The following is a 25736-nucleotide window of genomic DNA, read 5'->3' as shown; positions in this document are numbered from 1 at the left end:
TCTTGAGCTTCCTGCATCAATTTAGGGAAATTTTCATCTATAATTTCTTCAAAGAGCTTCTCTAGTCCTTGTTCTTTTTCTTCTCCTTCAGGAATCCCTATTATGCGAATATTGTTTCTCTTCATGTTGTCACAGAGCTCTCTTAGGGTTTCCTCAGACTTTTTGATCCTTTTTTCTTTTTGCTTTTCTGCTTCCGTGTTTTCACTGATCTTGTCCTCTAAGTCGTTGATTCGATTCTCTGCTTCATCCAGCCTGCTTTTAATTCCTTCTAGTGTAGTCTTCATTTCTGATATTGTTTGTCATTTCTGTCTGGTTCTTTTTTATGATTTCCGTGTCCTTTTTGTTGCTTACAATTTCTTTATTGAGGTGTTCATTAAGTTCATCCAGTGTAGCTTTGAGATCCTTAAGCATCCTAACAAGTATTATTTTATACTCTGCATCTGGTAATTTGATTACTTCCGATTCCATCCAGGACTTTTCCTGAGGACTTACCTTGTTGAAGCATATGCTTCTCTGCCTACCCATTATTCTCTGTATGACTTATAGGCTTCTTCCAGTTGTGATCTCCTTATCTCGTAGAGCTGCTTTGAAGTCTCTGTATATGCAGATTTTCTTTGCATAAATTTTCCAGACAAAAAGTAAAATAAAAACGTCTAAGAGAAAACTTGGTAAATACTGTTATATCATTTTTTCTTGAGAATTTTCAACCCATTGCCATTCTAAACCATATTTTGAACCTAAACCAAAAGAAAGAGGCTAAGAATGCATAGCCAATGATTAAAATAAGGATCAATGTAATAAAACTTACTACTTTTTAAAACTTCTGAACACATCTAATTAAATTCAACTACAAAACTTAGAAATTTAGGTGAATGGCTACGGAAAACACTAATGTTTGATCTCCTAATACAGCATAAAATCTTCACAATCATAACACCTCTATAATGCTATATTCAAATTACACATTTCAGTGAAAGAAGTGCCTTACTCAGTACTATCAACTGCTATACTGACATCCAAAGGTAAGATTAAAGTCATTTCCTTAATAAAATGTTAAACAAATAATTTTCAATAGTACCAAAGCCAGACATTGTGTTAGTCCTGGGAGCCTATTAGGAAAGTCAGACATGTAAACTGGGCCTTTCCCTCTGAGCAGGGGAACAAGGATTCTCTTATTCATAAGTCACATGTGGTGATTTCCATGGTTTGATGCAGAGACTCCTGAGACACAAAGCTAAGAATACCCCCTTTATTTGCTGAGACATGAGACACTGGGGAAAACATTGGGAAAGAAGTAGGTACTTGGAGCAGTGGCTTTTGACAGACCAGAGAAGCATTTTAATATTTTAAAAACTGGTCTTCCTGGTCATACCAGGTTGTGGCACTGTGGATAGTGTCAGCCTGGGACACAGAGGACCCAGGTTCAAAACCTTACGGTCACCGGCCTAAGCACAGGCTCATCTGACTTGAGCGTGGGCTCACCAGCTTGAGTGCAGGATGAGGTTGCTGGCTTAAGCATGAGATCATAGACACGACCCCATGGTCACTGGCTTGAAGTCCAAGGTTACTAGCTTGAGCAAGGGGTCACTGGCTTAGCTGGAGCCCCCAGCCAAGGCACATATGAGAAAGCAATCAATGAACAACTAAGGTGCTGCATCTCTCCCTTCCTCTTTGTCCCTATCTGTCCCTCTCTGTCTCTCTCGCTAAAATAATAATTATAATAAAAACTGGTCTTCCTGAACCAATGTGATGGCTGAATGACAGCCCAGCTTTCTTATATGCTTATGAGTGTCCAGGGAGGGACAAGGTAGGTACAGAAAAAATATATTAAGCAAAGCCCATGTAGATATTAAACACACACACACAATTAGATCTTTCCTAAGGGTGAGGATAACATTTTTTTTTTTTTCATTTTTCTGAAGCTGGAAACAGGGAGAGACAGTCAGACAGACTCCCGCATGTGCCCGACCAGGATCCCACCAGGGGCGACGCTCTGCCCACCAGGGGGCGATGCTCTGCCCATCCTGGGCGTCGCCATGTTGCGACCAGAGCCACTCTAGCGCCTGAGGCAGAGGCCACAGAACCATCCCCAGCGCCCAGGCCATCTTTGCTCCAATGGAGCCTTGGCCGCGGGAGGGGAAGAGAGAGACAGAGAGGAAAGCGCGGTGGAGGGGTGGAGAAGCAAATGGGCACTTCTCCTGTGTGCCCTGGCCGGGAATCGAACCCGGGTCCTCCGCACGCTAGGCCGAGGATAACATTTTAATAATCAAACCTCTCTCTTCCCTCCCCACCATCTTAACTTTTCAAAAAAACTACCTCACATCTGTAATCCTTGCAGACTCTTTTATGGCCATCTAATTGGGATAAAGGATCCTAGGCCACAGTTCTGCTCTCTTCAATGGTGAGCTCAACCAGTCTTAAGGATTCTTGTGGATAATTCACAAAAATCTGTATGTTTAATCCCCACATGAATTTCAAAGGCTTAGTAGATATTAAAGTATTGAGAGGAATTATAAAATATTACTTTTTAAAATCATATTTCATTCAAGTTGTCTATTACTCATTTCTGTTACTGCTTTTAATGACAGATTCACTGACATCCATCTTTCTCCTTTTGCTTGCACTGCTTCTCTACCCAGGGACCAAAGTTCCTATCTTTCACAGTCTTGTACATTCACCATGACGAGCCATAAATACCACTTGTGCTGTGAAGGCTTCACAGAACTTAGATCAGGATGATTTCTCTCTTAATCTTTATACTTTTAAAATTAACATCTATCTATATCATCTTTTTAATTATTTTGTATTAATCTCATAGAAGGAAAGGGTCAGTAGAATCAAATGTAGGCTATATATGCTTAATAAATAAGTAAATATTGTAATTTTAAAAATCACGATCAAGCCTGACCTGTGGTGGCGCAGTGGGATAAAGCGTTGACCTGGAAGTGCTGAGGTCGCCGGTTCGAAACCCTGGGCTTGCCTGGTCAAGGCACATATGGGAGTTGATGCTTCCTGCTCCTCCCCCCCTTCTCTCTCTCTGTCTCTCCTCTCTCTCTCTCTCTCTCTGTCTCTCCCTCTCCTCTCTAAAATGAATAAATAAAAAAATTTAAAAAAAATCATGATCATTATCATGAAGAACCTTAAAAACATCAGGTATGTTAGTGGCTCTCATGCTGATTCAGCAGCTCTCTCTCTCTCCTGGTCTGGGTACCAGATGGAACTGCAACACCGTTATGTGTAAATTAAAAAGGAATGACGTTAATGTGAGAATACTGTACCTTTAGGTCCTTTCCCAGGTGTAGGTTCTATAGTAGTTTTGCTCCATATAAGTATAATTCCACCTGAGTCCCCAGTAAGAACATCTCCATTCCCTAAAAATGCTAAACATTGCACAAATTTTGGTTTTTCATATTTCTACAAAGAAAAAAATAAAAAATTTCAGCTTCCCTTTGGTATGATAATTATGCACATTCAAAAATTTAAAGATTAAAATCTTATAATGAGTTATAACATTCTGATCCTTACCCCAAAAATTCCCTGTTTTCTTGTTAGTGAATTGCCACTCCAGGTCCAGAAAAAAATATGAGATTTACCACATGTTATTATGGTATTTGCATCTGTTGGATGGAACTCCACAGCCAAAACAACTTCATTTGTTGTCTGTAGAAAGAAACTTGCAGATGAATGTGTGTTCTTATCTCCATCAAGTATCAATTATAGCTACTGATAATCAAACACAGAAAAAATATTTAGGATATGCCTTTTCTTCCAAGGTCTATTTTCCTGAACATTTTTCTTCTTGTGTGTGTGTGTGTGTGTGTGTGTGTGTGTGTGTGTGTGTGAGAGAGAGAGAGAGAGAGAGAGAGAGAGAAGAGAAAGAGATGAGAAGAATAAACTTGTAGTTGCAGCGTTCAGTTTTCATTGATTGCTTTTCTCATGTGCTTTAACGGGATGGGGGGGGGGGGCTCCAGCTAGCCAGTGACCCCCTGCTCAGGCTGGTGAGCCTACACTCAAGTCAGTGACCCCGGGTTTTGAACCTGGGACTGGTCAGGCCTGAACATTTTTAACAATAAATTTTTATAATAATGATTTACATTTGATGTCCTTACACTACTACCTCATCTTTTATACTATTTATATATATATTAACTCTTCACTAGGAAGACATTTATACGAATTAGTTTAAGTTCTTGCACATTTAGGGAAAAGGACAATAAAGCTATCAAATCCAAGCACAATATCTTAAAGACACTGCCCATTTGATTAAAAATGTCCTTCCCCCCCCTATTATTAGTGACTACTCATTCATTTAAGAAAATATTACTGATTTAGAGATTCATCCTTAGCCTATAGACTTAAAAAGCATATAGAATAGTCACTACCGATTCATATAGAAATGAAAAAGAGTTTTTATGCCATTTCCTCAAAAAAACTTAGAAAAGGTATGAATAAAGTTTAAGAGAACTGGAGTAAAAAAGGAAGAATAGGCAAGGCAAGAAAGTCCAAAGGAATAAAAATGACAAGTAGTTTTTCCACTGCAATTACTGATCTGAGGATGTTTTGAAAACACTGTTTTTCAGCATGTTCAGTATATCATAATTGAATACTCACTAAATTGATGTTTTATGGTAAAGGCACCTACTCAAACTTAACAGTGAGGTGAAATCTATAAGCCTGTGAAGTTTACTGGTAGCTGGGGTTCACCTGCAGGGTGATCATTAATGTTCCTTTTTTTAAACTTAGCCAAAAACTTCATCTGTATGGAAACTTTTGGAAACCAACATGGTAAACATGGTAATCTTATACATAATGTGAGTAAAATTTAATACCTTCTATATTCTTATACTAATAAAATGACACTTGAAAGGACTGATCTAATTAAAAATTTTCCCCCATGGCTCCAATATTTCCACAAATTTTACATTTCTACTACAATTGGTCTCTACAGCCTTGTATAGGCACAAAAATAAAACCCAAACACTGTACTCTGAACATTTTCTCTGTGTTGGGTTATAAAAGAAAGGAAAAGAACTGTACCTTCTGTTGTTATATAGCTTTCCACAATGTTTGATATGATATTATGTATACCTAGCAAGTCAAAGTAACTTTTACAGATAAGTTAATTAGCGATGCAAAAATTAGTTACCCGTCTTCCAGTTTTTGCCTTTCAAAAACTGACTGAACAGTGCTAAGTTTTCACTTAGACAATATCAAAACTACCTGACAGTTGAATCTTGTGCCAAACTGATTAATCAAGGGTTATAAAATTAAATATAAAGATCCCCAGTATATAAACGTCTAGAGCTAGTGAAAAGATATTCAAGATATAAATTAAAGTGATCCTAGTTATGAGTGTAGCCTTATAGAATATTTTAACTTCTTTATTGATGTCCACTATAAAGTTCACAAATCCTAAGTATATAGCTTGATAAATTTTTACAACTTGAACACATCTCTGTACAGCATCTAGAGCGAAAAACAGAACACTATTAACATCCCAGAAACAGCTCAGATCCCTTTTCTAGTCATTATCCTCTCCCCATGCTCAAATAACCACAATCCTAATTTGTAGCACCATGGATTAGCTTTGTATGTTTTATTTAAATGGAATTACATAGAATGTATTTCTTCGGTTCTGGCTTATTTTTATCAATATTACATTTGTGAGATCCATTGCATGTTGGTGCATATATTGCAGTATATTTGCTCTAGTTGTTATATAGTATTCCTTTTCAGGCCAAGACCACATTATTGATTTATCTACCCACCTATCGATGGGTATTTGAATAATTTCCTTTGGGGGGGCTACTATTATTTGTGATTACTTGTCTTTTGATCAACACATGTATATACATCTGTTGGGTTTATACCCAGAAGTAGAACAGGATGGGTCAGAGGTTATGCATACGCATATGTTCAATGTTAGAGGGTAATGCCAAACGGTTTTCCAAAATGGCTGTACCAATTTATATGTTCAGCAGCAGCTTGTTACTTTACGCCCTCACCAACCTTCATGTGCTGTCTACTCTTACCCATTCATGGTTCCACATATATTCAGCTCATCAATTTTTATAAAAGTCACACTCAGATTTTGACTATGCTGAACATATAGGTCAATATGCAGAAAAGTAACAACATCTTTTATCAGTGTCTTGTTTTTATTGTATATTCCTTCTATCACTTAGGTCTTCTTTAACTTCTGTCAATAAGGTTTTGAAGCTGAATTTTAAACTTACATAAATTAACAAGTTCTGTATCAACTCCCCAAATCCTTGTGACTTCAGCAAGGAATAGAGCTCAACTACAGTAAAGCAGAATAAGGTCAATACATACAGAGAAGCTAAGAGGAGAGACAGAGAATTAGTGATCCAGCTCCTGGATCAATTCATTCCTATTGCAAAATCCCCCTATGACCTTCACTGGAGGTTTTTTTTCCTCCTTAAATAGAACCAAAAAGTTCTTTTTAAGATAGCTTTACATGTTTTGCAGTCACTTGCACTGGGAAGAGTTCTAACACAGACATTTGGGATAGAGTTTAGAGAACCTGCTGACTATGAGAAGCAAGGGACAAGGAGTCATATCTATCTTGGGCAGCTAAGTGGAATGTGTTAATCACTGGGAGGTGAAGCTGGTTGGGAGCTAAGGAAGATGATTAGTACACACTTGGCTCTGTTGGCTTTGGCTTTGACTTGTGGGATAGGATGTTCAAATAAAGATGCCTGGCAGACAACAAGAAATGTAGGTTTAAATCTATGAGAGGAATCTGGGCTGCAGATAAACGATGTGGAATGCACAGATGGTAACTAATTAAGTCTATAACTGAGTATACCAACATTTAAGGTTCTGGAAAGGAGATCAGGAATGGGCTCGTCAGAGGAAAACCACAAGACGTCATCTGTTAACCTTTACTACAAAGGATCAAACTTCATATTGCACTTTGGTATAATTTCCCTATTTTTCAATGTTAAATTACTCTGAATGATGGCTAAAAGAATAATATGTATCTTCATTTACATTTCTTTAAAGTTTAAGGTTTCCTGAAATCTCAAATTCCTTTCAAGTACAATCAAATCTATTCTATTTCTTTCAGAAGATTAACTTACACTATTTGAAAAACATAACCTCTTTTAGACCAACAAACTGAAAGCCTGAAGCTTATACAGAACAAAACTGCTGAGACAGAGAGAGTGTGCATGCAATTGAAGAGGAATGTGATGTTATTTAAGAGTACAGCAAATATGTCATAGGCTTTTTTTAGTCATCCTGTCACTTTGAATCCCTTTGAAAGCCTGTCAGAGGGAGGCCATTTCTGACCCATGTGAACCCAGTTGCAATGCTAACCTTACATTCCTCTTTCACAAGTTATAGCCTGATCCACACAAAGGATCAACACTATTCATAGCAACTATAAAATATGCTGTAGAATTTTATGTAATAATCCAACAAACATAGTTAAGATGAAAAAGCTTACCAATACATGTTTTTCAGTTATGTCAGTCATACTCTCATGATTGAATTTTTCCTTCAGATTTTTAAAGCTTTAAAGAGTGAATAAAGTGACAAATTTTGTCTAAAAAGTGTCAGTAGCCAAGTAGAGTATTAAGTCTTAATTTTAAAATTAGACATCCATCTACTCTGGCTTTTGAGTAGTGCGATGTGTCTGGAATACCACTGTTATTGGTTAAAGATGCTTGACTATTTTATCTTAAGAATGCCAGAAATGGTGTTCTTACAACCATAACATGATGACAAGTCAACAAAGAAGAATGTAGCCAGCTGGTATGCTCCTGCAAAGTAAGGCTATACAATATACTTCCAAGGATCTGCAAAACAAATAATGAATTTTAAAAGATAATTCAAAAAATTTTTTGTCTTACCTTTATTTCTGCTCCTTTTGACTTTCTCTGCCAGTCCCACACAGTGAGCATGTGCTCATTGGAGTCATCAATAACACACAAATGAACGCCTGAATCCTAGAGAAAAGTCAATGAAAGGCATTTTAAAATTTTCTGATAAGGCTGACTTTCTAAGAACAAATACTATATTATTAAAACTGCCAGCATTAAGATAATCCAAAATCCTTTAAATTTATGAATCCTTGAAATATTATGAATATACTACTTACTAAGGCTATATTTTCTTCAAAAACATATATAATAAAGGTTCTTTAAAAAAATATTTTCTATTTTTAATTTTTTCCCTAAATTGATTTCTACTTGCCATCTAGCCACTTCTATTATTCAGAGATGGCAAATAATTCATTTTTTGGATGCTCTACCCCCTTCTACACTTTATACTTCCCTCCAGCCTTCTTGTATTTAAAGTATATATATCCCCTTGAGGTGGGCATGTAATGTATATGACCTCATAACTTTGTTCCTGTTTTGATAGTTTGATGGAACAAGCTAAAATTAATGACTATTTTAAAGTTTGCCAATTTTAGCTTTTCATGATCTACATGATTTGTATTACTATGAATAAACAAAATAAATAAAACCATAACTAAAATCTTTTCAATTTATTTTTCCAAAACAATTTCCTTTCACAGAATTTAAGTCTCCTAGTTTAAGAAAAAGAGCTATGGATAATATTAAAAAACTTTTTCCTACTAGTATTTGCAGCACATGTCTTAGATGTCAATGGAACAAAGAAACACTGCAGTGAAATGGGAGTAGAGGAAGGGCGAGCTCTCTTCCCTTTATCTTTCTTTTAGCCCATACTGGAATGATTACCTAATCTAGAAAAAGTCAGAGTAGGAGCCAGTCCAAGACAGGCTTAACATTATATTGTAACAGAGGTAATCAACAAGTTTCTGCTACAGAGATTTTAGGGGGAAAAAGAGGTAGTAAAAGTATTTCCTTTCTGTCTTTTTATCTCCTTTTTTAAAATGCCTTTCTCCCAATTCCTGACTCATTTGACCCTTGACATTCAGTGTCTTTAAGCTAGCCAATCCACCCAAATTTATCTTTCTGTTATAAACACATCCTTTGCCTCTCTATGTTCCACAGAACTCCCGTAATCCAGACTAATAGCTGTTGACAGCTAGGAATTGAAGACATGATATAAATACACAAATTTATTCTAAAGTATGAAGGGGACCAATACAATCTGGAGGAATATTTATATCTGAAACGTAGGTCTCTTATATAGTCTATAATAATTACATATAATTCAAGGGTGAATAGAACATTTAAATGAGTAATATCCTGTTTTATTTTCCTCTCAGAGTAAAGCCTCAAGGATTAGGTAAGACTGTAAAGCAATGAATTTTAAACTCAGGGCACAGAGGAGAAGTGCCCATCTGCTTCTCCACCCCTCCCCCTCTCCTTCCTCTCTGTCTCTCTCTTCCCCTCCCGCAGCCAAGGCTCCACTGGAGCAAAGTTTGCCCAGGCGCTGAGGATGGCTCTGTGGCTTCTGCCTCAGGTGCTAGAATGGCTCTGATTGTGGCAGAGCAACGCCCCAAGATGGGCAGAGCATCGCCCCCTGCTGGGCATGCCGGGTGGATCCCGGTCGGTCACATGCAGGACTCTGTCTGACTGCCTCCTCGTTTCCAGCTTCGGAAAAATACAAAAAAAAGAAAAAAAAAAGAAAAAGAAAAGACAATTATTTGTGCATAAAAGGCCAAGCTTCATGTCTGTGAATTCTCTAAATCAGGGGTCCCCAAATTTTTTACACAGGGGGCCAGTTCATTGTCCCTCAGATCGTTGGAGGGCCGGACTATAAAAAAAACTATGAACAAATCCCTATGCACACTGCACATATCTTATTTTAAAGTAAAAAAACAAAATGGGAACAAATACAATATTTAAAATAAAAAACAAGTAAATTTAAATCAAGAAACCGACCAGTATTTCAATGGGAACTATGGGCCTGCTTTTGGCTGAGATGGTCAATGTGCTCCTTTCATTGACCACCAATGAAAGAGGTGCCCCTTCCGGAAGTGCAGCGGGGGCCGGATAAATGGCCTCAGGGGGCCGCATGTGGCCCGCGGGCTGTAGTTTGGGGGCCCCTGCTCTAAATAAAATAGAGCTCCATTGTTCATTATGCTTGTTTTAATTTTACTACACTATGCGTGTATTCCCCTAACCATTTCCTGAACTACACTAGACTTCTCTTTCAGGACAGAACAAAATTAATTATAATTAAGTATAATATCCTGGATTCATCTAAACCAAAGTACTTAGGTTAAAACGCTGGCCACAGTTAACATCTCATGTTTCAATTCAGTCATCACTCCATATGGACACACACACAAAACTGGCTTCTTTGTGCTGCTTGCTTACTACTTTAAAAATTGTTACTTACTGCTTTTGAAAAATCCAGGCATCCTACTCCACGCTCAAAAGTCCCAAGTCCAATAATCTGCAGTGTGGATAGACTAACTGAGTCCCACACTCTGACATGGGGTTGCAGAGGCTGCAGAAACAAGGGGAAAAACACAAGATAGCAGGACTAATTGGAACATGGTAGATGCAGGTAATTACCACTACAACACAGAACTGTTTGCTGTCTTTAAAAAATTAATAGGGTTGAATAAATATCTAATAAAATATAGCTACTACATTTAGACATGCCCCCAAAGAATCTTGAGCAGGTATTTTTTTTCTCATACAATGAAAATAAGGGCATAACAACAGTGATAAGAGCAGCAGCAGCAGATGATATATTTCCCAAGTGCCAGGTACTGTGGTTCTAAGTTTATCACAGGTATTAATTCATTTAATCTTCACATATCTATGAGCAGGTGAGAAACTATTAACAGATAAGGAAACTGAGATACAGAGATTTAAATAACTTGCCCAAAGTTATACAGCTATTAAAAGGTGGAGTGAGGACTCAACCCAGGAAAATTTACTCTGGATACCATTCTTTTAGCATTACCTTTATTCCTGGAAAAATAATACTTTTTAAAATCGGTGTTCAATAAATTACTAAGCAAACAGTTCTTAAAACAGAATCTGGAATCTGGAACCTGCAGGGGTCTTATAAGTCATCAAGTATAACCCATCTAATTCCTTTTCATTAAAGAAACTGAAGCCAGAGAATGCCACAAGTAAGTCAGATACCACTAACCAGTCACCATTAATATTCACTGTTAATTACAAATTAGAGATCTGCTATTAAGCCTATTTAGTAACACTGACTATAGTAACTGAAAAATTTCAGTTATCAGTGCTACTCATATAGAACCAAAGGGTCCATCCATTTAGGGAAATTGAAGTACCTCTGGCAAACATCAATAATTTATTCAATGTTAAAAAATAAATAACAATCTTACCAGTCCTCTCACTTTTACAAGTGACTTTTAGGGAGAAGACTTTTTTTTAGAAAAAAATATTTAAGTAGTATGATTCTTTTCTGTTTTTTGGAATGTTCTTACAAGCTAGTATTTTTCCCTACTTATACTAGCTATCTTAGTAGTTAAATTTTAGAAGAATAAAATGAGATATAACAAAAATGACCATCAATCCCATTCTAACAGCAATGTCACTAGGTACAGAAGGAATAGAACTGCCACTTACCCTTCCATCTTTATCCACTCCAGCTATCTGTCCAGTTGCAATCCTAATTTTGTCAGGATGTATAGCAAGGCTAAAAAGCAGCATTAACAATAATTTTAAATACAGGGAACAAGTGAAACAGCAGAAATAAACCATAGTATCAACATTTTTCAAAATACTTTTTCTCATCATTAAAAAAATCTCACCGTGACCTATTTGTTTTCTTTCTTCAGCAAATTAGATAAACATCAAGTGTCAAAGGATTTTTTCTAAGTTTTTAGCTGTACTTTTTTTGTTAAACTTAACAAATTAATAAAACACTAATTTGAAGAAAATATTTATTCACAACCATGGCATAATAAATTTAACTGGTTTTTTTTTTCTTCTTCTTCTTCTACCTCCCCCCACCCTCGTCCCTGCTGGTAATCACCATGCTGTTGTGTCTATGATTTTTTTTTTTGCTTACTTCCTTCACCTAAACTGTTTGCATTTGTTCAAGTTACTTTCTAGTCCTGCACCTATGTTAATATACTCACATGGTTTTATTACAGGAAGATGCATAATACATTGTGATTTTAATCTATTAAAACAAGCACGTTTTCACTTTGCTCCATAATCCTTATACATATTATTAATTTGACAACTCTCCATTTCTACTTTTTTATAAAGGAACACAACAGTGAACATATTCACATGTAGTGCCTCCAACCTTTTAATTTAGCTCTTAGGCTAAACTCTTATAGGTCAAACTTGGGACAAGGATCTTTTAAGTACAAGTTGAAAACTGTGCAGCATATATACCTACATTTTTCATGATGAACATATGAGTAACAAGCAAAAATTCCATATCTAGAATCTTCCTACATCTTGCAACTAAGGGGCAAGCACAACCTGACTTTTTTGTTCTTGGTATGTAGTACTCACTGCTTTCTAAAAGAAAAGTATCAATTTAAACTATCACAAGAAATAAAAATGTTTTAAAAGTTTCACTATAATTTCCCCAAATTAAGAATTGTATCTTTAAACATGCCTTGATAATACAATTGGTATAAATAATATAGTTTTAATTTCTTTGATTACTAAGGAGGCTAGAGTTTATTAATGTTTATTTAACTATTACTATTTCTTCTGAAATAGTTCATGTCCTTTATTGAGGTCAACTATATACATTAAAAGTAACTAAAAATATAACACATTCACATTTTGCCATATCTTTTAAAACACATTTTACAAAGTAAAATTTCTGGAGTTCTGGTCAAGATGGTAGAATAGGTAAACACTGTGCTCACCTCCTCCCACGACTGCATCAAAATTACAACTAAATTACAGAACTATCACCCTGAGAACTACCTTAAGACTGGCTGAATGGAACTCCTATAACTAAAATACAAAAAAGAAGCCACATTGAGACTGCTTACGGACAACTGTATTTTCTAGTCAGACATACATATACAAAGGTAAAATTTCTGGATTAGGTAACACATCTGCATGGCTCAAATATCAAAAGCTATAAAAAGACACACTGAGAAAAATCTCTTTTCAACCCTGCCCCATCTTCTAAGCTCTCATCTATAGCTCTACTATCTCTACTGCCTGAAACCCTAACCAGGTAATCGCTATAATCAGTTTCTTTGCATTAGTAATTCTGGAAAATGTTTACATTTCTGGAAGCCAAGATAAATACATCTTTTTTTATACCTGGTTAAACACTGTGCATATTTTCCTGCTCTTTAAGCTTTATACTTTGTTGTATATATACTTTTCAAAAAAATTAGGGAATATTTCAAAATAAATATGAAGCGATAAAATATCCTGTTAGGGATCTTTCCATATTAATACACAAAGAGCTTCCTCATTCTTTTGTTATAGCTGCATGGAAACCTATAGGTACTTGACAGCTTCATTAGTCCCCAACTACATGTCATTTAGGCTGTTTCTAATCTTTGTTATCACAAATTGTAATAAATAATTCTGTACATGTTATTCTTCTAGTATAATAGGCAATATTTTAATCATCTCTAAACATTTAACAATATTTATATAATATTCTAATAGGAATATATTATTTTTTCTGATAAAGATACAGTTGCAAGAATAATACATAAAAAAGCTTTTAAATGTTGAAAAATAATGAACTTTAGCAATAAATTATTAAACTTAAAATGTAGCAATTGAGTAATTTTAAAACATGCCTAGACATTTAAAAGTTCTCAGATTTTTACAGTGTGACACCCTATGGGAGACTTATGATCTTTATTCAGTTATGATTTCTTTCTCCAAAAGGAAAATCCTCAAATCCAAAAATTACCTGCATAGACTAAATCCTCAATAAATATTTAGTAACCAATAATCATTCTCAGGTATCAGTAAAAGTCTATCATTTCCCACAAATATCTGATATGATAGGCCAAAAGAAAAGGACCATAAAAAATCTCAGAGCGGAAGAGGTCCCAATCGAGATTTAAAGGTGATGTGTTTTACGGCTGCCGATATCACAGCTACCATTTTGGAAGCTTTTAAGTCCTTTTGTCCTTTTTAAAATATATTCTAGGCCCTGGCTGGTTGGCTCAGTGGTACAGCATCAGCCCAGGTCAGGGCTCCCTCTCCCTCTTCTCTCTTTCCCTCCTGCACTCATGGCTTGATTGTGTTGGAGCACATTGGCCCCAGGTGCTGAGCATGGCTCTGTAGACCCTCTGGCTTAGGCACTAAAATAGCTCAGTTGTAAGCATGGCTCAATATAGGCAGAGCATCAGCCCCAGATGGGGGTGCCGGGTCCATCCCAGTAGTAGAGGAACACGCAGAGGTTTCTCTATCTCCCCACATCTCACTTGGAAAAGAAGAAAAATAATTTAAAAACTAAATAAAATATATTCTATAGAATGCCTATAATATCCTGAAATTCTGAGCTCTTGATTAGAAATCATTTCTAATAAAAAAAACCCCACAAAATAAAACAAAAGCAAAAAACACAGCCTGACCAGGCGGTGGCGCAGTAGATAGAGCCTCGTACTGGGACACAGAGAACTCAGGTTCGAAACCCTGAGGTCGCCGGCTTGAGCGTGGGCTTATCAGGCTTAAGCATAGGGTCCCTGGCTTGAGCAAGGGGTCACTTGCTCTGCTGTAGCCTACCCCCATCCCCCATCAAGGCACATATGAGAAAGCAATCAATGGACAACTAAGGAGCTGCAATAAAGAATCGATGCTTCTCATCCCTTTCCCTTTCTGTCTGTCCCTGTCTATCCCTCTCTCTCTCTTTGCAAACTAAATAAATAAAAATGAGAAAATGAAATTAAAATGTGAACAATGTTAAATGATACCAACCATTTCACACAGTCTGTATGACCCAGGTAGTGTCGTTGAGTTCTCTCCTCATAATTAAATAGTACTACTACTGATGCTATGAAATAAACTATTTCCCCAGTAGGAAGAAGGTAAACATTAGCTCGACAGTCTTTTCCTCGATAACCATATCTTTAAAAGAAAGAGTCAAGGTTTTTAACAAACATAATTCTCAAGGAATTAAATAACTTTTTTCAAGGATATTTAAGGGAATGAGACTGGCATATTGCAAAGAGGACTATACTGGAACTCAAAAACTCATGTCTGCTAATGTGCCTGAATCTTAGTTCCTGCATTTACCAGAGAAATATATTTTGAGCTCCATATGTAAGGCACAGAGCTTTACAAACCAATTTGGGGCCTACAGCACTGGAGTTTACGTTCTGGCAAAGATGACAAAAATAAATTCCAATTATACTAGAAATTGTGGAAAGAAAAATAACGGAATGCTAGAACAATCATAAAAGGAGAACCTAATTTAAATGGAGAGAAGAAGAGGGATCAAAAGAAGGGCTAGCTGAGAAAGTGACATTTATGCCTGACCTAAATGATAAATCAGAGATAGCTAGGCACAGTTTGGCAAGCAGTGTCTGTTAAAAGTTAAACGGAATTACATGATTGGTGACATTTCCCAAGCTAATTTCTGCCAAAAGGAGGGAATGGTTCAAGGGGTGGGGGAAGAAGACATAGGAGAATGGAGGCAAAAAGCAGAGGTCAAATCATTAGCTCCCTTCTGCTTCAATGTGACTTTCTTAGAGGTTCTAAGAGAGGGAGAATTAAGAGAGCACCATTTTATACAGTAATTTCTTTAAAAAGTCTGGCTGAGAGCAGAAGTTAATTCTGGAATTAAACAATCTTGTTACTTTGAACTCTTAATAATTCACATTATTTCACAGGTTACAAAATACTAGCTGACATTTTCTTATTTAATTCTCATAACAAGCCTATGAGATAAGGGTCATTAACCTCTTTTTATAAGTGAAGAAAGTAAGGTTCACTGGGGGTAAGTGGCAGAGCCAAGACTCAAATACTAGTCTTCCAAATCCAGTCCTCCATGCCTTTTCTACCACATCACAAACACCTGCCATCATGCTCATACAATACTGCTTGCCCCATTCAAAGACATTAATTTTGGTGATTTTAAACTGCTAACAGCAAAACACGTGAAAGAACCAGAGATGACATCTCTTTACTTTCTCAAGTATGTAGCTGTTATGCTTATTACATTTAACTTTCTGGCATAAAAACTGTTTTGGTAGATGTTAGGCAAACTGATTTTTCTTAAACGAATCAAATTTGCTGTCATGGTAGAAAAGGATACACCCACTCCAGTTTGAGCTTCTCAGGAGGCAGTTCTGTTCTGATGTCATCATAGTTGTCAACATCAGAAGGAATAAACATTGTAATTGGCCGACCTCTCATAAACATTTTAACATAGTCTCCTTCTGTTGAAACACAAGACAAAAATTAAATCAGATGTCTTTTCTGAATAATTACAGAATAGTGGATTATTAATTTGATACAACAAAAATAATAACAGCTACTACTTCAGAGTTCTAGTCTCATTATATATCTTTTTTTTTTGTATAAGATCTATTCTAAATTATTGTAGTTATAAACTATTGGTCATTTCCTTAAATGAGAGTAACTATTTCCATAACTAAAATATATCTGGATAAATTGACATGCTTCAATGAGGCCAGGATGGCTGAGGTAGAAAAATACAGAGAAAAATAATTTTGTCATGGAAGCTTCTCTAACAGTTGCAAAGAATAAAGAGATTATCAGGGTAGACAACAACCATGTCTATCTTACACTAGTCGATCAACCTACTAATGCTTAATAACTTATGAAAACATGGCCTCAAAACATACCACAAGGAGAGAAGTCAAAATCCTCCTAAATCAGGACTAAGAGCTCTCCTACACGGAGCTGTGAGCAGAGCTGGGAGAGCAAGAGTACCATTGTCTCTCACTTTACAGCTGTGCCTACAATCAGCCTTGGGTCTAAGCAATTAAATTCAGTTATAATAAATTTTAACATTTTAAAGATAGTGCTAGGAAACACTTTCTAATTAGCAGTATCGATTCTAAAACATCTTTTATTTATGTAAAACAACAGTTGTTTATAAGATCTGCAATAGTCTAAAACTAAAAATGTCAAAAAGACAACTCTAGAGTCAAATCAGTATTTATTATACAGCTTTTACAAATAGATACAATATTTCACTTAATAAACAGATGAGATTGTTTCTTATGCCTTAAGAAAAAAAAAGAAAAAGAAACCAAATAAATCAACCCTCACAGGCCCCAGCATTCCCATCTACATACAGATAGGTTTAATAAATGTTGACAGTGGTTGTAAAATGGTTACAAAAGAACCTAAAAGAGAAGTAGAAAATAAGGGACTGAATACAAAGCACAGGGAGTGCCTAGCATTTGCCAGCTTGTCTGGTGTATTATGAAAACAGCATTAGAAACAGACTGAAAATGTGGTCATCAACAGGAGCCCAATACAACTGGAGAACCTCTAATAATGACCTAAGCTGCTAAGGAGAGCACATCACAATTTAATAGTTTATGTAATGCAAACCATAGAAGGAGGAAAGATAAATTACTTTTCTAAATGTCTAAGTATTTTAAGTCAGATTTAAAAACTGTGCTTGTTATGGGTGAGAAGTTCAAGTTATTTTTATTATTATTACTCACAGTGTGCTCAGCCTCTAAGATCTAAGAACAGGCTAACACCTCCCACGCCATGATTTTAACACTACATGATGTATATCTTTACTACTTCCAAATCTAAGAGTGGGCTCTGCTTCCTGATGATTTTTAGCATAGCTGAACTTGGATAACGAAATGATTACCAGTTGCAACTATTTCCCTTCAGCAATAATGTTTATATCTCTTTGTCCTTTTTAAAATTTTTTTGCAGTTTACTTTCTTATCAATGTGAATTTATTATATAATTTTCACTCTGTTTTTAGAACATAAATTCTTTTTTTTTTTTTTTTTCCATTTTTCTGAAGCTGGAAACAGGGAGAGACAGTCAGACAGACTCCCGCATGCGCCCGACCGGGATCCACCCGGCACGCCCACCATGGGGCGACGCTCTGCCCACCAGGGGGCGATGCTCTGCCCATCCTGGGCGTCGCCATGTTGCGACCAGAGTCACTCTAGCGCCTGGGGCAGAGGCCACAGAGCCATCCCCAGCGCCCGGGCCATCTTTGCTCCAATGGAGCCTTGGCTGCGGGAAGGGACGAGAGAGACAGAGAGGAAAGCGCGGCGGAGGGGTGGAGAAGCAAATGGGCGCTTCTCCTGTGTGCCCTGGCCGGGAATCGAACCCGGGTCCTCCGCACGCTAGGCCGACGCTCTACCGCTGAGCCAACCGGCCAGGGCTCTTAGAACATAAATTCTTAAAGGCACATATCCTGTCTTTTGGAATTTCTCCCAGAATCTTTGATCACAGGTGTATACCATAAATGCTTTCTGAATGAAAAAATAAAACATTTAATAGATGCTTCTATTACCACTTAAAAGTTGTATGTCCAACAAAGGGAATCGGATATGGATTCATTCAAAGAAAACAAACAAACAAAAATGCTCTCTTTTGCTAACAGAGGAAACTATTGTACTGATTTCTTTATTAACTGTTAAGCAGAACAAGCAACTAAGTAAAAGCAAAGGCAATACCTATGTAATGCTTGTCAACTTTTCTAATACAATATAAAAATGGCAATGCATGTTAGGATAAAATGCTTTCCCTGCCTGTAAACTGGCAGTGTGTATGCTGAAAGTCAGGCATGTAACCTAAGCACTGCAAACAATTTCTGGGACTGAGAGGGAGGCAATGCACGATAGTGGAAAGAACATGCATGAACTTTGGGAAAACACTAATCAAGACCCTACTAGCTGTGTGACTTTGGCATCAATTTCCTATCTCATAAAATACTACTACTTGTATTATAATTGATTAAGTAAGACATCACCCTAAATTATGAGACCCTTGATGAATATTTATTCCCTAGAAATAGCTTATACTACAACATTTTAACACACCATAAGACCCCTTCATAAGTTTTAAAGTTGAGTGTCCTCAGAATAATAAGTACAGGCAAATAAGCTGGAATTCTGCTGACTCTATTATGTACACTTTAAAGAGTCACAAATTCAATATACACAGGTCCAGGCAGGAAATGAAAACTGAGAGCAGCGGGAGAATAAAGGATGAGTAAGGGGGCAGTTAGGGGACTGGCATACCCCCTGTGCCACCTCAGAGAGGCAGCGACTAGTCAACTCCATGGATGATGTGGGCCCAGTGTTGCTAGATCTTTTGACTTTTCAAGAAAGGTAGAAAATCTGTAATTTATTGTGAAATCTCCCAATTTAAAATGTTTACTCCTTTGCCAAAAAAGGAGAAAATACCATGTGAAAACACACCTCTGACCTGCATATAGCACACAGGTTACTAGTCTTCAACCTCTTTTCTTTTTTTTAAGAAGACACCCTTGGCCCTGGCCAGTTGGCTCAGTGGTAGCACCTCAGCCTGGTGTGTGGATGTCCTGGTTTGATTCCCAGTCAGGGCACACAGGAGAAGCGACCATCTGCTTCTCTACCCCTCTTCTCTTTTCCTCTCCTCCCCTCCTGCAGCCATGGCTTGATTGGAATGAGTTGGCCCTGGGTGCTAAGGATGGCTCCATGGCCTCCACCTCAGGTGCCAAAAAATGGCTCCAGTTTCAACAGAGCAAGAGCCCCAGATGGGCAGAACATCGCCCCCTGTGGGCTTGCTGGGTCAATCCAGGTCAGGGCGCATGCGGGAATCTGTCTGTGCCTCCCCCCTTCCTCTCACTAAATTAAAAAAAAAAAAAAAAAAGACAGCCTTTACCTTGGGAATTACATAAAATATATAAATGAAGAAGATCCTCTTTCATCCTCAATCATGAAGAGTCAAATTCTCACTGCACACTTTATCCTGAGGCTGACAGGCTTCTTGATCTTATAGTCAAAGGACTTTATAGTCAGTTTGCTTATTTTACCCAATGCTTCTTTCTGCATGTCCTCACTACCATGAAAGTCAAGGGGATGGAATGGGCCATGAGACTGGTCAAAGAAGAGTATGAAATCTGTAACATTTTCTGGTGGCCCAGAAAAAGAATGTAAGGAAGAGAAATTATTAAACTATTTCATGATAACTATTAAACAGTATAGGGATACCAGTATTCAATAATAAAGCTGCTGCTTACTGAAATATAATTAACTTCAACATTTTATCTCCTACCCTGGCACCATGAAAATTCCTGGGACTGAGAGGGAAGCGATACAGTATAGTGGAGAGAACAGAAGCTCAGGGATAAAGACTGCCCTTAGTTTGAGTTTCAGCTTTACCACTTACCAGCTTATTCTCCAATAATATATTTTTAATTGAATATGATCAATGATAGCTTAATTATAAAGGAAGAGCTTCTGTGGGATATTGTTATTAAAAATACCACAAACACCATTCATTCATTTCTCTAGACACATATAACGTAGGAACTGAAAGAAATCTTAAAGCTCACTAAGTCCAATTTCCCACTTTTACAGAAGGGAAAACCAAGGCTCCTAAATGTCAAATGAGTTTCTAGACTGTATTCCAAAAATGTGTCTATTATTTAGAACTTGAGAAACAAATATTTTATTCTAAAACTATATTCCATATCCATACTGTTCAAAATGACAGCCACTGTTTTTTGTTTTTTTATTTTTTTTCCTTTTTGTATTTTTTTGAAGCTGGAAACGGGGAGGCAGTCAGACAGACTCCCGCATGCGCCCGACTGGGATCCACCTGGCATGACCATCAGGGGGCGATGCTCTGCCCATCCGGAGCGTTGTTCTGCTGCAACCAGAGCCATTTTAGCACCTGAGGCAGAGGCCACAGAGCCATCCTCAGCGCTCGGGGCCAATTTTGCTCCAGTGGAGCCTTGGCTGCGGGAGAGGAAGAGAGAAACAGAGAGGAAGGAGAGGGGGAGGGGTGGAGAAGCAGATGGGCGCTTCTCCTGTGTGCCCTGGCTGGGAATCGAACCCGGAACTCCCGCATGCCAGGCCGATGCTTTACCACTGAGCCAACCAGCCAGGGCCAGCCACTGGTTTTTGAACACTTAGAATGTAGCTAGACTAAACTGACATCTGCTGTAAGAGTAAAATACATATCAGATTAGGAAGATTTAGTATGAAAGAAAGTAAAACCTCTCTATTCAGTAATTTTTTAAAATTAACAATGATATTCTTGATGAATGACAGACTAAATTAAATATATTAAACTTAACCTTACCTGTGTTCTTTTTACTTTTTAAAAGGTAGCTACCAGAACATTTTAAATTAGACGTTTGTTATACATTATATTTCTATTAGACAATACTGTTTAGACAAGTGATGAGGTCCTTCGGCTAGTCCACAGAAGTTCAATTATCTGACAATACAGCTTACTTATAACTCAAATAATACTAGCTTGAGCTCTATTCCAACAGTAGGAAAGGAAGAGTAAGGTCATGTTTCTGTTCTATTATCTTTGAGAAGAGTGAATGCTAGCCAAAATTTTGAAATAGCTGATGCTATCCTTTATAACCTTCTCACACACCTCCTAGCACTCTGTCTTCATTCTCCTCAGGCTTTGCTAACTTTCTACATTAGCATCTCCCATAGGCTGTCCTGTCCCCCAAAGTGTCAGTGCTCAAACTGCAAAATGAACTTCATATTCCCTAATCCAAACTTTGTGGGAGACTTATCTCAGGTGTTCTGGGAAAAGTATTGCCAAAATGATTCATACTGATATGCTTATCAAAATTTATTAATCTTTCACAGATTATAAGAAAGTGAAAGGAAAAGTTCAGGCAGAGTGGAAAAGAAAGTTACTGCTGGGCAACTAACTGTGCTACAGGAACAGTTGCTTCACTTCCTTTTTTCACACCTTGCCCTATTTCTGGACTTAGAAACAAACAAAAACACAGCCTTTCAAAGGCAACAGCAGAGCTTCATGGGTTTGCATTATGATTCTACTTATTTGTGTAATGGGTACTGCCACCTACAGAAAACCTTCTAAATTTTGAGAATGCTTACAAATTTAAAGCATCTTTCTCCTCAAGTTTTTCACTTTCAGAATACATAAGTTTTTTTGCTATCTTTAGAACTAAAGAGACCACCAAAACTGGAATGGAATACTACTCAGCCATAAGAAAGTTATTAAAGAGAACCTTAGTATTGTCTAGTATAAGCCGAACTATATATATGTGAGGAAACTGAGGTCCAAGGTCTCAGAGTCTCAGGAAAAAATTATCAGATTGACAAAGTTTCAATTTTTTTCATAATTTCTTTCGGGAAATGGAGTTTGAGCTTCTCCCCAACTTACACTCAAAATTTTAATCTTATAGGGTTCTGATTCTTTTTTTTTTTTTATTTTTTATTCATTTTAGAGGAAAGACAGAGAGAGAGAGAGAGAGAGAGAGAGAGAGAGAGAGAGAGAGAGAGAGAGAAAGGGGGGAGGAGCAGGAAGCATCAACTCCCATATGTGCCTTGACCAGGCAGGCCCAGGGTTTTGAACCGGCGACCTCAGCATTCCAGGTCGACGCTTTATCCACTGCGCCAACACAGGTCAGGCGACGGGTTCTGATTCTTTAAACTTCTATGGAACAGGTCACTTCATCCCTAATTAGGTCTCCTTCTTACGTGCTTCCCCCCCCCCCCCCCGAAGCTGGAAACGGGGAGAGACAGTCAGACAGACTCCCACATGCGCCGGACCGGGAACCACCCGGCATGCCCACCAGGGGGCGACGCTCTGCCCCTCCCGGGCGTCGCTCTGTTGCGACCAGAGCCACTCTAGCGCCTGGAGCAGAGGCCAAGGAGCCATCCCCAGCGCCCGGGCCATCTTTGCTCCAATGGAGCCTCGCTGCGGGAGGGGAAGAGAGAGACAGAGAGGAAGGAGAGGGGGAGGGGTGGAGAAGCAGATGGGCGCTTCTCCTGTGTGCCCTGGCCAGGAATCGAACCCGGGACTTCTGCACGCCAGGCCGACGCCTTACGTGCTTTTAACTATACCACTTTGCTTCCCTTTCCTAAGTGAGGCGCCTAATGAAGCTTTTGTTCCTTAGAATCAATCTGTATTGGTTAACAAATACAAAATCCTACGCACACACGGTCAATTCTTCCTTGCTGCTCCTTAACACAGCAAAAAATCTTGTCTTGGGGATCATGTACTTCCAGATTTTTCTGCTCATGAAATTCTTTTCTCCAGACAGCCACATATTTTCCACTCACTTTCTTCAGGTAGCTCAAATATCACTTCATCAGAAATGTCTTCCCTAACCACTCTCTATAAAACAGCAGTTCTCTACTCTTCTTAGTCTTTCCCAATATGTATTACCTCCTGACATATTATCATCTGCTTCTTATATGCAGAATATAAATACCACAAAGTTCAGACATTGTACCTGCTGAATCCCCAAGTGTCTAGGACAGGTCCTGACAAAATAAGCACTCAATAAGTATTTTTTATTTTTTTATTTTTAATTTTTTTATAGGGACAGAGAGAGAGTCAGATAGAGGGATAGACAGGGACAGACAGACAGGAAGGGAGAGAGATGAGAAGCGTCAATCATCAGTTTTTCGTTGCGACACCATAGTTGTTCATTGATTGCTTTCTCATATGTGCCATGACCGCGGGCCTTCAGCAGACTGAGTAACCCCCCGCTCGAGCCAGTGACCTTGGGTCCAAGCTGGTGAGTTTTTTGCTCAAACCAGATGAGCCCGCGCTTAAGCTGGCAACCTCGGGGTCTCGAACCTGGGTCCTTCCACATCCCAGTCTGACTCTCTATCCAGTGCGCCACCACCTGGTCAGGCTATATAAGTATTTTTTAAATGAATGAATTTCTAAAATGTGCGTCTGATAAAGAATACAGAAACATGTTAGAACTGGAATAGCTTTTAAAATGACAAAGTTACTTAGAGTTTTCTTTCTCCAATTCTGTTAATGATTTTGTATTTTACATTTTTAGATTATTTGAACTGTTTGGCTACAACAGAAGGATTAAGACAGTTTATATTTCAAAATAACTTGTGAAGTATTTTTCATCTGAAGCCATTTTTTAGACAGGTAGCTAATAAGAAATAGTCAATTATACCTCAATTTTCTAAGATATAACAATAATTATTCTTCCTTTGAATACACCAGTAGCTAGAATATTACCACATTGATCTGATAGTTAAGCAAGAATGAACTAATCTTAAAGCAGTGAAACCAATTATAAGGAAGTAAGAGTGTTATTTGGTGACTGATGAGTTCTCTTGTCCTCAATTAAGCAGATTTCTCTCCAGTAGGTTCTGAGTCACTAAGGTTCTCGACATGATCAGACAATTTTTTAAACAGCCCAAGTTTAAGATGCTACAAGGGAAAAATGACTAAAGATTATTCAAGCCTAAAAAAAGCATAACATGCAATAACTTGAGAGCAATCAAGTTCTGCTCTAAAATGAGGACTTGTGACACTTATTTTCCATATTTTAAAAATGTAAGATTCTTGATAACTATTATAAGGATGAGCTTATAGGCTGTACTCATTTTGCTTATTACAAACTTTGTCAGACTATTATCTATAAGGTCTACCGGAAAGTCCTGTCCATTTTTGGAATAAAACAAAATACAAATTTTTCTTACCGTCAATAAACTTTATTAAATAATATAATTGCCATTATTATTGATTTCTTGCCAGCGAAGGCAATTTGTATATCCCATTTTTGAAAAATGTTTTATCTTTTGATGCGAAAAGTTGAACCAGTGCTTGTTTGATATCTTCTTCATTTTTGAATTTTTTGCCCTTCAAAAAATTTTGTAAGGACAAAAACAAGTGATAGTCGGAGGGTGCTAAATCCGGGGAATATGGTGTATGCAACAGACATGCTTCTGTAGCATTTCTTCCTTGTTGAAATTCGTAAAAATTACAGTGGCGTAAATGAACTTTATCAGCAGCCATGGGTACACTATCACTTCACACATAAGACTAACGTGAATCAACTTTGTTTTAGTTAATTTGCTACGTCAGTATGTATACATTAAGTGATAAAAATAGAGAGGCACACATGCGCCAAATAAACATGTGCTTATGTGTCGAAACTTGTTGTGATAGAAACGGACAGGACTTCCGGTAGACCTTATATTTTCCCCAATAGATACTTTTATGAAAGTGCTTATAAAAGTGTAGTTCCCCCCCCCCCCAGTTAGCTCAAAAAAACTTTCTAATCAATAACTCATCAAATAAATAGTATGTACTAGAACCTAACTGCTACATCTAACAATAAATATTCCTATAGAAAAACTTATTCACAGTTTAACTTGACATGCTAAGTCTTTCCTCTTATGATAGGAGCAGAATGCACCAGAAACAGGGAGAAGACTAATGAAAATGGTTTAGGCTTCTGGGATTTGAATGTTAATAAAAATCTAAGTCTGGCTTGACCAGGTGGTGGCACAGTGGATAGAGCGTCAGACTGGGATGTGGAGGACCCAGGTTCGAGACCCTGAGGTCACCAGCTTGAGCGCGGGCTCATCTGGTTTGAGCAAAGCTCACCAGCTTGGACCCAAGGTTGCTGGCTCGAGCAAGGGGTCACTCGGTCTGCTGAAAGCCCATGGTCAGGCACATATGAGAAAGCAATCAATGAACAACTAAGTGCTGCAACAAAAAAACTAATAATTGATGCTTCTCATCTCTCTCCGTTCCGGTCTGTCTGTCTCTATCTCTCTCTCTCTCTGTCTCTGTTAAAAAAAAAAAAAAATCTAAGTCTGTAAAAGCCTCTTTTTAGTGGTATAGCCTGTCCTTCCACTCACACCTAGCCTCAGAGACTGCTCTGTGCATATTCTATTTCACCTCCTACTG

The 25736-nt window shown here is 37.7% G+C and overlaps 1 protein-coding gene across 5 annotated transcripts in view; it reads right to left on the bottom strand.

Moving 5' to 3' along the window:
• Positions 1 to 25736, bottom strand: part of EML4 (EMAP like 4) — a 155123-nt gene that overhangs the window by 39221 nt on the left and 90166 nt on the right. For all 5 annotated transcript variants that reach the window (XM_066267004.1, XM_066267001.1, XM_066267002.1 and 2 more), the window contains 7 exons: positions 16162 to 16285; positions 14823 to 14972; positions 11523 to 11592; positions 10306 to 10416; positions 7878 to 7973; positions 3526 to 3660; positions 3279 to 3414 (listed from right to left, as the gene is read on the bottom strand). In XM_066267004.1, coding sequence (XP_066123101.1) covers positions 3279 to 3414; positions 3526 to 3660; positions 7878 to 7973; positions 10306 to 10416; positions 11523 to 11592; positions 14823 to 14972; positions 16162 to 16285 — 822 coding nt within the window. The remainder of the gene's footprint in view (positions 1 to 3278; positions 3415 to 3525; positions 3661 to 7877; positions 7974 to 10305; positions 10417 to 11522; positions 11593 to 14822; positions 14973 to 16161; positions 16286 to 25736) is intronic.

Source organism: Saccopteryx bilineata, chromosome 3 (assembly GCF_036850765.1).
Source record: "Saccopteryx bilineata isolate mSacBil1 chromosome 3, mSacBil1_pri_phased_curated, whole genome shotgun sequence".
Taxonomy (NCBI): domain Eukaryota; kingdom Metazoa; phylum Chordata; class Mammalia; order Chiroptera; family Emballonuridae; genus Saccopteryx; species Saccopteryx bilineata.
This window is presented reverse-complemented; position numbering and strand designations above follow the sequence as displayed.